The sequence below is a fragment of the Salmo salar genome, chromosome ssa22 (assembly GCF_905237065.1).
Source record: "Salmo salar chromosome ssa22, Ssal_v3.1, whole genome shotgun sequence".
Taxonomy (NCBI): Eukaryota; Metazoa; Chordata; class Actinopteri; order Salmoniformes; family Salmonidae; genus Salmo; species Salmo salar.
The window spans coordinates 22,453,046-22,465,662 of record NC_059463.1 but is presented as its reverse complement, the minus strand read 5'-3'; the positions used below and the strand labels follow the sequence as shown (position 1 = coordinate 22,465,662).

The window sequence follows — 12,617 nt, the reverse complement described above, 5'->3', positions numbered from 1 at the left end:
TAGTCCCACATGTTGTTGAAGATGACTGTTGGTAAGGGACCTTTAGGAATTTCTAAAAGGTCAATCCAAGTTGAGGTCTGATGGTCTCCACTCAGATCCTTGGTAAACACTGCAGACGGGCCTCTATGTTGCATTACTTGCTCTGGGAATCTCTGAGCTTGGAAATCTCTAGGTAGCCTGAGGTGCAACTGCCATTGTTTTGGTTACATCATAGTAACCTTCTGACAACCCACAACATGGTGCAATCACAGGGAAGATGGCTGTCTCAGTCCCTCCCCACCTGGCTAGTAATAGCAAGTTAACTAGTTGAGAGATGTCTTGTTATGCTTGGCCCTTATTAAGATGTGCTGTTCCAACAGCTGTCACAGCCGCTCCCCTTCCCTCCTCCTCTCAACCAACCCATTTGTGAACTCCTCAGCAGCAGAACATGAATTTCAAGCTGTACTCCCTGCGCTGTCATGTATTATACATTCATTGTAATGAAAGCATATTTAATTCATATTGTTTATTATGGCAGAAGAGTGGCTAGTCTTACATGCCAACCCTGGCATGAGTATAGAGAACTTGCCTTCCCTTGGACACAGAGTAGATCATACATAGCTACTTTTCAACGGCTATTCATGCATGATAACACTTGACACAATAATTCTCCTACAACCATGAGCGAGGTCATGGCTGCTACATTTTCCACCACTGCAAACCTATTCAACACGACACAGAATGACTGAGATGTAGGAGGTCAACATGCAATCATGGAAGCTCATTGTTGAGTTTAGATATATAACAGCCTTAAGAAAGCTGTCCAGAGCTGAAGAAGGAGTGAGCTGAAGACAAAGTGAGGTGACTAATGTTTACCTGGGGGAGGTGGTGCCCCCTGCTGGATAGAGGCAGTAGTCTCCTGGCTCAGCTTCTTCTTAGCCTCCAGGACTGGGTTCTCAAACTGGGTTCTCTGGTTGATGTGACTGAAACAGAAACAATCTATTATGTGATTAAAATTGTAGACACCAATTTACTGACACAGACACATACAAGATCCCTTGAATCATCTGTGTGTAATTCTGCAGACCACCTGTGTGTGATTCATGACGAAAGCACTGTTATAAATGGTTATAGCATGTCTTAGAATGCACTGGGGTGATAGAAGGTGTAACCGATGTGAAATGGCTAGTTATTTAGCGGTGGTGCGTGCTAATAGCATTTCAATCAGTGACGTCACTCGCTCTGAGACTTGAAGTAGGGTTTCCACTGGATATTATAAGGTGAATGCACCAATTTGTAAGTCGCTCTGGATAAGAGGCGTCTGCTAAATGACTTAAATGTAAATGTAAATGTTTCGCGGCTTTTGTGGCGCGATGGGTAACGATGCTTCGTGGGGTGTCAGTTGTTGATGTGTGCAAGGGTCCCTTGTTCGAGCCCGGGTTGGGGCGAAGAGAGGGACGGAACCTACACTGTTACAAAGGCACTACCGTAAATTCCGGACTATAAGCGGCAACTTTTTTCCCAGGCTTTGAACCTCGCGGCTTAAACAATGACGCGGCTAATATATGGATTTTTCCCACTTAAAAATTTTTTTTCTCCAAAAAAACACATTCTGTGACGTGCTCAGTTTTTTGGTGGCATGAAGCTTTCATTAGACCAATGAAATTGGCGAACGGGTTAAGGTCAAAAAACTTTTTTGTTTACTGTTTAGATTAAATCGAGCGCTCTCAAACTTCCCAACATTCTGATTACGGTAGTCATTTTGTCACCCTCATCATGGCAAAGACACGGAGAAATGCATATGATGCAGCTTTCAAGTTGAAGGCGATTGATCTGGCTGTTGGAAAAGGAAATAGAGCTGCTGCACGGGAGCTTGGTCTTAATGAGTCGATGATAAGACGTTGGAAACAGCAGCGTGAGGAATTGACTCAGTGCAAAAAGACAACTAAAGCTTACTGCTAATTATTTTTTTGTTACAAGCCGTGTTTCGTTAAAGCCTATTTATTTTTGTTACAAGCCGTGTTTCGTTAAAGCCTATTTATTTTTGTTACAAGCCGTGTTTCGTTAAAGTCTGTGTAAAGTTCATTTGTTTCAATGTACCGGTAGGCACCTGCGGCTTATAGACATGTGCGGCTTATTAATGTTCAAAATAATATATATTTTTTAATTCAGTGGGTGCGGCTTATATTCAGGTGCGCTTAATAGTCCGGAAATTACGGTATACATTAATTCTCAATCCATTAACAATAGGTATTTTTACATGGCTTTCCCAGTGTTTCTTCTGTGAGCTGTTGATTGCAAGTCTATACAGATGCAAGGGGGTTAGTGTCCTCTTCATGTCTATGCCTAATGTTTGGACTGTTCAAATCAATCAAATCACATTGTATTGGTGACATACACATATTTAGCAGATGTTATTGCGGGTGTAGCGAAATGCTTGTGTTCCTAGCTCCAACAGTGCAGTAGTATCTAACAATTCACAACAATACACACATCTAGAAGTTAAAGAATGGAATTAAGAAATATATAAATATTAGGATGAGCAATGTCGGAGTGGAATACAGTATATATATATGACATGAGTAAAGCAGTATGTAAACTTTAAAACGTGACTAGTGTTCCATTATTAAAGTGACCAGTGATTCCATGTTAGTTGAATAAAACTAGAGATGAACTCCTGACTACTTTTTCTTGTCTTTAACAATGTAAACAGTCTGTCCCCCTGGCATAAAAAAGCCATTGTTTTACACAGAGTTAATTTTGAACTGGAACACCGGCGGCAAAAAGTCCCCATCCATTTGCCTTTGAAACAAACAGTATGGGTTCCTCTCTCTCACCCACAGCCTCTACCTAGGAGGGACCCTTATGTAATATCAGTAATAAAACAAAGCAAGCATTTAATTTCCTTGTCATCACAACAGCCACCTTTCCCTCTCCTTCCCTCCTTGATAACTCTCACAACCCTCCTCCTATACCTACTGCTGCTATAATGGCTGGGTTTCAGAGATGTTTTGCTGTGGCAGTCAGAACACCTTCTGTACACAGACACTCACACTCACAATCATTGCGGTGTTTTCACCTGGGTGAATGTGATGTTACCAACATAGCTTATGTTCACCACCCACTGAAAAACCAATACAAGAGTCTTGATCATGGAATAGTATTGTTCTCAAATTGATGGTTCCCGAGCAGTACACCACATGTCTAGTAACACATGGTATCCCTGCTATCTATATATAATGTATACTGTACCTATAGTTAGTTTATGATCTATGGTATTGCTGGGGAATATATCAGATATTCATGTGGTGGCAGAGTGAACAGACTTACTCTACATAATATGTTCCATACTGTGGGTCCTCTATTTCCTCCCAGCCATACGGAAGCTCTGTGGATACAGGAAGAGATGCATTGTGTTCAACTACTATCACACAAAACATGCAAATGTACAGTACTGCAGGATAACAGGGCATAGTGATGAGAAGAGACCAGCAGACACGAGACACAATGCTTATGCACACATTACAGTTGGGCGATACTGGAGTTTCCAGGTATAAGACGAATAACAAGTTTGCTTTGTTTTCTTCCCACTAGGGAAGTTAAGCATGGGAAAATGGGCATGAAAAAAGCCCCCATTGACATTTTGCAGTTTTCGCAGGCAGCCTGGCTGGAATGGCTGCTGTACTGTACATCAAGCCCTGGTAAGCACATGAAGCCCACAAGAAAACGCTCTTCACGCAAAAGAGAGCTTTGGAGTTGCTTTTCAGAGGCAGCACACCAACTAGCATTCTGCCTGCCTTTAAAAATCCATTAGAAACAACCGACCAGGGTCCTGTGTGTCCCTCGAACCCCCCACTCTCTCCCTACACTTAGCCCACATCACAGCCACACACCCTGGGAAAGGATGGGCAAACGAGTGTGCACTCCTGGTAATCCTGGCATTCAAGTGACGCAAACAACCTTCATTCCATGTTGAAGAAATATACATACAGTTCCTTCAGAAAGTATTCATACCCCTTGACTTATTCCAATTTTTTTGTGTTACAGCCTGAATATATATTTTTTCTCACCCATCTACACACAATACCCCATAATGACAAAGTGAAAACATGCTTTTAGAATTCTTTGCAAATGTATTGAAGATGAAATACAGAAACGTCTAATTTACATACAGTTTACATACACCTTAGCCAAATACATTTAAACTCCGATTTTCACAATTCCTGACATTTAATCCTGTCTTAGGTCAGTTAGGATCACCACTTTATTTTAAGAATGTGAAATGTCAGAATAATAGCAGAGAGAATGATTTATTTCAGCTTTTATTTCTTTCATCACATTCCCAGTGGGTCAGAAGTTTACATACACTCAATTAGTATTTGGTAGCATTGCGTTTAAATTGTTTAACTTTGGTCAAACGTTTCAGGTAGACTTCAATAACCTTCCCACAATAAATTGGGTGAATTTTGGCCCATTCCTCCTGACAGAGCTGGTGAAACTGAGTCAGGTTAGTAGGCCTCCTTGCTCGCACACCAGTCCCTCCTGCAGCAAAGCACCCCCACAACATGATGCTGGCACCCCCATGCTTCACGGTTGGGATGTTCTTCGGCTTGCAAACCTCCCCCTTTTTCCTCCAAACATAACGATGGTCATTATGGCCAAACTGTTCTATTTTTGTTTCATCAGACCAGAGGACATTTCTCCAGAAAGTACAATCTTTGTCTCCATGTGCAGTTGCAGTTTTAAGGCAGTTTTGGAGCAGTGGCTTCTTCCTTGCTGAGCGGTCATTCAGGTTATGTCGATATAGGACTCGTTTTACTGTGGATATAGATACTTTTGTGCCTGTTTCCTCCAGCAACTTCACAAGGTCCTTTGCTGTTGTTCTGGGATTGATTTGCACTTTTCGCATCAAAGTATGTTCATCTCTAGGAGACAGAACACATCTCCTTCCTGAGTGGTATGACGGCTGCGTGGTCCCATGGGCTTTATACTTGCGTACTATTGTTTGTACAGATGAACGTGGTATCTTCAGGCATTTGGAAATTCCTTACAAGGATGAACCAGGTCTTGGCTGATTTCTTTTGATTTTCCCATGATGTCAAGCAAAGAGGCACTGAGTTTGAAGGTAGGCCTTGAAATACATCCACAGATACCCCTCCAATTGACTCATTATGTCAATTAGCCAGAAGCTCCAGAAGCTTCTAAAGCCATGACATCATTTTCTGGAATTTTCCAATCTGTTTAAAGGCACAGTCAACTTAGTGTATGTAATCTTCTGACTCATTGGAATTGTGATACAGTGAATTAATTATAAGTGAAATAATCTGTCTGTAAACAATTGTTGGAAAAATGACTTGTGTTATGCACAAAGTAGATGTCCTAACCGACTTGCCAAACCTATAGTTTGTTATCAAGAAATTTATGGAGTGGTTGAAAAACAAGTTTTAATGACTCCAACCTAAGTTTATGTAAACTTCACACCTCTGATTCATTAATTTTAAGAAGCACCTTTGGAAGCATAGTCTTTCTGGGTAAGTCTCTAAAAGCTTTCCACACCTTGATTGTGCAACATTTTCCCATTATTCTTTTCAGAATTCTTCAAGCTCTGTCAAATTGGTTGTTGATCATTGCTAGACAACCATTTCAGGTCTTGCCATAGACTTTCTACTAGATGATTAGTTTAGTGCCTTGTTGCAAACAAGATGCATGTTTTTATTCTGTACAGGCTTCCTTCTTTTCACTCTGTTTTCACTCGGTTAGTATTGTGGAGTAACTACAGTGTTGTTGATCCATCCTCAGTTTTTTCCTATCACAGCCATTAAACTCTGTAATTCTTTTAAAGTCACCATGGCCTCATGGTGAAATCCCTGAGCGGTTTCCTTCCTCTATGTGTCACGTCCTGACCATAGTAAGATGTGATTTTCTATGGTAGAGTAGGTCAGGGCGTGACAGGGGGTGTTTTGTGTTTTTCTATGTTTTTCTATTTCTATGTTTAAGTTCTAGTTGTTCTATTTCTATGTTGGGGATTTTTGGGTTGATCTCCAATTGGAGGCAGCTGGTCCTCATTGCCTCTAATTGGAGATCATATTTAAGTAGGGGTTTTTCTTCCTGGGTTTTGTGGGTGATTATCTTTTGAGTAGTGTTTGTTTCTCTCTGCGTCACGGTTTGTTGTTTTGTAAATTCAGTTATTTATGTTTTGCAAAGTTTCACGGATTTAATAAAATGTGGAATTACAACCACGCTGCACTTTGGTCCGATCCTTTCGACAGCCGTGACAGAATCACCCACCACAAAAGGACCAAGCAGCGTGCCCAGGAGGAGCAGGGATCCTGGGCTCGGGAGAAGAGAGAATGGAGGACGCCCTGGACCTGGGAGGAGGTAATGGCAGGGGATAAGACCCTGCCATGGAAGCAGGTGGAAAGGGCGCAAGCGGAACGGCGATGCTATGAGGAGCTAGCCCAACGACGGAAGCCCGAGAGGCACCCCAAAACATTTTTTGGGGGGGCACACGGGGAGTTTGGCAGAGTCAGGGTGGAGACCTGAGACAACTCCCCATGCTTACCGTGGGGAGCAAGTGACGGGGCAAACACCGTGTTATGCGGTGATGCGCACTGTGTCGTCAGGGCGCACTCACAGGCTGGTGCGATCTGTGCCCGCGCCTTGCAGTTGTCAAGCTAGGTTGAGCATCCAGCAAAGACGGGTTGTGCCAGCCATAAGCTCCAGACCTCCAGTGCGCCTCCACGGCCCAGTATACCCTGTGCCGCCTCTCCGCACTCGCCCTGAGGTGCGTGTCATCAGCCCGGTGCCACCTGTACCGGTCCCACGCATCAGACCTCTGGTGCGCCACCACAGCCCAGTACGTCCTGTGCCTGCTCCTCGCACTCTCCCTCCAGTGCGCTTCCACAGCCCAGTACGTCCTGTGCCTCCTTCCCGCACTCGACCTGAGGTGCATGTTACCAGTCTGGCGCCACCTATGCCAGTCCCTCGCATCAGACCTCCAGCGACGCTCCCCAGTCCGGAGCCTCCAGCAATGATCTACAGTCCGGTTCTTTCGACGACAATCCACGGTCAGGTGGTAATAAAGCAGAAGGATCAGCGGGTGGAGCGGGGCGTATGCCCCGAACCGGAGCCGCCTCCTCTGCTGGAGGTTATGTGTACTGCATTTGAGCCGCCATAGACAATTGCCACCCTCCCTACCCTCCCTTTTGTTTTGTGGTTTCTTTTGTTGTTTTAGGTGCATTCGGAGTCTGCACCTTTTTTTGGGGGGGTGTACTGTCACGTCCTGAGGTAGGTCAGGGCGTGATAGGGGGTGTTTTGTGTTTTTCTATTTCTATGTTTAAGTTCTAGTTCTATTTCTATGTTTTTTATGGGGGGGTTGATCTCCAATTGGAGGCAGCTGGTCCTCGTTGCCTCTAATTGGAGATCATACTTAAGTAGGGGTTTTTCTTCCTGGGTTTTGTGGGTGATAATCTTTTGAGTAGTGTTTGTTGTTTTGTAAATTCAGTTATTTATGTTTTGCAAAGTTTCACGGATTTAATAAAATGTGGAACTATAACCACGCTGCACTTTGGTCCGATCCTTTCGACAGCCGTGACACTATGGCAACTGAGTTAGGAAGGACACCTGTACATTTGCAGTAAATTGGGTGTATTGATACACCATCCAAAGTATAATTAATAACTTCACCATGCTCAAAGGGATATTCAATGTCTGCTTTTTTTTTACCCATATACCAATATGTGCCCTTTGCGAGGCATTGGAAAACCTCCCTGGTCTTTGTGGTTGAATCTGTGTGGGGTACAGAGATGAGGTAGTCATTCAAAAATACTGTTAAACACAATTATTGCATAGAGTGAGTCCATGCAACTTATTATGTGACTTGTTAGGCAAAATTGTACTCCTAAACTTATTTAGGCTTGCCATAACGAAGTGGTTGAATACTTATTGACTCAGAACACTTCAGCTTTTCATTTTTAATTAAGTAGAATAAAATAAACATAATTCCACCTTGACATTATGGGGTATTTTGTGTAGGTCAGTGACAAAAAAATCTAAATGTAATCCATTTTAAATTCAGGCTGTAACACAACAAAATGTGGGAAAAGCCAAGGGATGTGAATACTTTCTGAGGGCATTGTATAAGTAGCACACATTACCCTGAGCTGGAGGCATTTATTAAGGAAAGTGCCATGTCAGAGGATGCAGACAATCTTGTCTGTATAGAAACGCAGTCATTTATATTTGATGAGCTGTCCGTATGTGTGAAATAATGCACAGTATGCTGTAAGGCAGGGGCTGGAGGGCATAACCATGTGTAAAACTGCATGTGTGTCACGTCCTGACCATGGTAAGCTGTTATTTTCTATGGTAGAGTAGGTCAGGGCGTGATGGGGTGTTTTTCTATGTTTTGTATTTCTATGTTCATGTTCTAGTTTTGTATTTCTATGTTGGTTTTGTTTGGGATGATCTCCAATTAGAGGCAGCTGGTCCTCGTTGTCTCTAATTGGAGATCATACTTAAGTAGTTTTTTTTCCCCCCCACCTGGTGTTGTGGGATCTTGTTTTTGTATTGCTCAGTGAAGTCTGCAGAACGTGACGGTCGTGTTTCATTGTTTTGTATTAGTGTTCTGAGTATAATAATAAATATTTATCAAGAGCACTCAACACGCTGCACCTTGGTCTACTCCTTACGATGAGCGTCACAATGTGTGTACTAGTACAGTATTAGAAGTAGTAGTGGTGGTTGCTGTAAGAGCTTTATGTACTGTATGGTCCGCTAAGGTGCTGAAGCCTTACCTCCATCCTCACACTTCTCCGGGGGCTTGGCTTTCTTGGCTAGGCGGGGGTCAAGCCAGGTGGTGGTCTTGCTGTTGTGACTGTGAAGGGCAGATAAGAGAAACATTCAAAAACCTGAGCCAGCTACTGACACTGGTATTTGCATCAGTGGAAAGGTAGACAGTCAAGTACCCACCAACACTACAGTATATCCTATGGTATGCTTTCTTTGAAAGCTACACAAGTTACAAATAACTGCTTGACCAATTAATTCATCCTGCTTTGTATTCAAATGAGGGAAAAACTGAAACACAGTATTCATTATGACATGTGGCGACTTCAGACAAGATCAGCTGGAAGCCTGTTTTTAAACAACTCAAGGGCCTCTAGGAGAGCTAAATTTACTCAATCATTCCTAAAACACAGTATTGATTGGTCAGGAAAACTGCTGAAGTTTTCTTGAAGAGAAACCACCAAGTAAATGAGCTTAGACTAGAAACACTTTTGCAACAATTATGTAGGCTAGGGCTGTCAGTTTTGGAGTAAACATTGAGTCAATATGAGTGGATTTTAAAGAGACCCACACCAGTCCAGGCCTCGGCTTGTTTAACTAACTTAAATCCACTGTCTGTTCGACATGGCTTATGTAACACGTGTGCTATGTGCTTCACTAATCTAACCAACAATTGTATGATACTTCGCATGATGCTGATCAGATATAGCCATTTATTGCATAACCTGTAACGTAACATTCAACATTCAGTCCAGAGCAGAAGTGTCTTATGTCATTAAAAAAACATGATCTACATTTCTGACATTTATTTAATTATTTAGCATGAAACTCTATTAAGCAGAAAGTCAGCATTTTTTGGGAGGAGCCTTGAACTCTCTGTATCTACAGCGTAGCAGAGTTTAAACAACCAGGACTCAGTCGACTCAAGGATGTCTCTTTGTCCTGTCCCTGAGTGGATATATACGGGTGCTGTTGCAGTACTCACTCTATGAAGTAGACCATGCCCGTCTCGGTGTAGGCCATCTCCCAGTTGAGAGGCAGTGGTTCCAAACTGTCGTCGCGGGGCAGAGAGCTCCACGTACGGAAGTCCATTGCACTGCTGGACTGGGTGTAGCTGGGCACCGCCTTCCTCCATGATGCCCCCTCTTTATGCTCTGAAAGAGAGAGAGTGCGAGAGAAAGAGCAGAAGGTTAGTCCTGCATGGACACCTCATAGCCTCATCCTGTTCTCCCAGTTGCAGTGGGAGGAAGGAGGGTTTGATGTCGGTAAAGGATTTGCATGCAAGAGATCGTGTGTTCTGTTCACCAAGGCACTGTTTTGCATTTTCATGTACGTGTAAGCGCGTTTATGCATATGTGTGTACACCCCCTGGGTTTCAATGATATACTGTAGTAACTCAGGATTCACAGTAAAAAGGCCATTTTAGCTTGAGGCTATTTGGTACAATAATACTGTCTTTATAGTTATTTCTATACTTTTTATTTATTCATTTAATGAGAACTGCAATAAAAGCATCACAATCAACATGAGCATAGACACAACAAAGGCTCTCCAGGGTACAAAATTAAACTTATACCCAAGGGTCTTCTAATTGAGGGACTGTTTTAGTGTAATGCTAACCTCTGCACAAGCATATGATACAATGAGGCTCAACACCAAACAGCTTCTTCTAGTGTATTCCACAGAGCTGATACAGGCAGCCCATGAGCATGGCAAGTTTGTGCATGTGCTTCTGTATTTGAGTAAATAGTTAACACACTACTACATCCATGGGACTTGCTGGTATTTCCAACAGACTGTTTATTTACTTGTTAGCTTGAAGGATGGGGAGGAACTGGCAAATGAGTCTGACCTCAACCGCTTATGCTAATCTGACTTCATCCACGCATGTACATGCGCACACACACAAACGCACGCGCACACACACACAGGATTTGCGGATGTTCTGACTGGCCTCATGTAAACACCATGCACCATAGCCAGCCTTGGGGCAGCGCCTTGAGGAGAGCTGAGGTCATCAGAGACAGTTCACAGAGGGGTGAGAGCCTGAGAGCCCACACCACACTGACTGCACTAGACACATACAGGAAGTCAGGCAGGGATCAGGGTTTGACTTCAACACAGACACCAGGGAAGTTCAGTCAGGGGTTTTGGGCATTGCACTCACTTTTTCCATAAACTTTCTGACCTGTTCATAATTGTTTCCATATATGGTTGGTTGGAATGAAAAGTTCAGAACAATCCCAACATGACTGCAGTACAGCAGAAATGTGATGTATTTTACATAAAAAGACTTGTAACCCATTTCTGTTGGAATCAGGCTATCCTTGGGCACATCAAAGACAGCCCAGATCCTTTGAGAGAGGAGTCCTGATTGATCACACACATGGAGTCTCTTGCCTCAGGGTAAGAAGACTGCTGCCTTCCAAGGTGACCTGCACTACAGTAGAAAGTGTTACCGATACTGGATGCACTTTAGGCATGGCCTTGGTGTGGGAAGTGTCTGGCTATATAGACAGAGCATGGTTGGATAACACAGACAGAGAGATAGCACAAACTGGGAATAATGGGGAAGGTGATCACAGCTCCTAGATCATAGGTAAATATGTACAGTATAGAGCAGAATTATGTTATAGAGTAGAAATATTTTACATTTTTTACATTTTAGTCATTTAGCAGACGCTCTTATCCAGAGCGACTTACAGTAATGAATGCATACATTTCATGCATTTTTTTGTACTGGCCCCCCGTGGGAATCGAACCCACAACCCTGGCGTTGCACACACCATGCTCTACCAACTAGTCCATAGTCATAATAATGTACATCTAAAAGTAGAAAGATATTTGAAGAAGGACTAAGAGACGTACAAAAGGGGACTATCCTGAGCAAAGAGAGAAAGTGAAGGAGAGGGGGTTTGAGTGTGATATGTACTGACCTGGGAGGCCATTGGCCAGAGGTGGCCTCTCATCATCGTCCTCCTCCTCAGGGACCACGCTGTCCTTCCTGTCCATTTTACTGACGGAGGTGGTGCGTTTACGCTGGACCTCGTTGTCATAGTCCTCATCAAACAGCACCTGATCCACCAGGTCAGGCTGCACCAGGGTGGGCTCTGCTGGGGGCTTGGGGGTCCCATAGTAGTTACCTGGAGATAGAGGGGGTGGGAGGGGAGAGAGTTTGAGAAAATAGAGAGAGAGAGAGAGAGGGAGAGGGGTCAGATAGAGAGATGAGTGTCTGACAAGTTCCCTTTTCTCAACCATCCCTGTAGCTACTATGCAACCCTGGAAAGACATTGGCAGTTATTGTGCAATGAGGCCATCTGAACAAGAACTGGTAAAGTAATGGGACCACAATCTTGTAATCACGGTCCTACATTTCAATCGTGTTTAAGGCTTAACTGAATGAACAAGAGCGGCAAAATGCAATATGAAAGTTTATTAAAATTGTTTAGGGAGTGGCGTCATCTCCGAAGTAAGATCCTCGGAGCCAGATGCTTTGATGGCAGGTAGCTCTATGGGGGGCAGCTGGCGTGGAAACCCCCCAGCTGGAAGAAAGGAGTTCCAATGACGGGGCTTAGCTGGTGGTGGTGGGGAGGTGAAGGGTTGTCAGTACATTTTGCTGTAACACAGCATGTAAGAGAACATGGGTAAGTTTTAAAGTCCATTAGTTGAGGGAGAGAAATGTGATAATAGGTTAAACAGCAAGTGTGAGAAATGTGTATTATTGGGCTGTGCTCATAGGCTATAAGGTAAGTAGGTGAATGACATACCGCACGTGGCTAATAGAAAAGAGAAGGAGAACCAGAACGATATGCTAATGATGATACGTTTGCAAACACTATCACATACATTCC

The 12,617-nt window shown here is 43.4% G+C and overlaps 1 protein-coding gene across 1 annotated transcript in view; it reads right to left on the bottom strand.

Annotated features, from left to right (window-relative positions):
- Positions 1-941: 941 nt before the first annotated feature.
- magi2 (membrane associated guanylate kinase, WW and PDZ domain containing 2) overlaps positions 942-12,617 on the bottom strand; it is a gene marked incomplete at its 3' end in the record, with an annotated part of 126,866 nt that continues 115,190 nt past the window's right edge. The window contains 6 exon segments of the mRNA NM_001173864.1: positions 942-945; positions 948-962; positions 3,310-3,367; positions 8,775-8,854; positions 9,752-9,920; positions 11,703-11,909. Coding sequence (NP_001167335.1) covers positions 942-945; positions 948-962; positions 3,310-3,367; positions 8,775-8,854; positions 9,752-9,920; positions 11,703-11,909 — 533 coding nt within the window.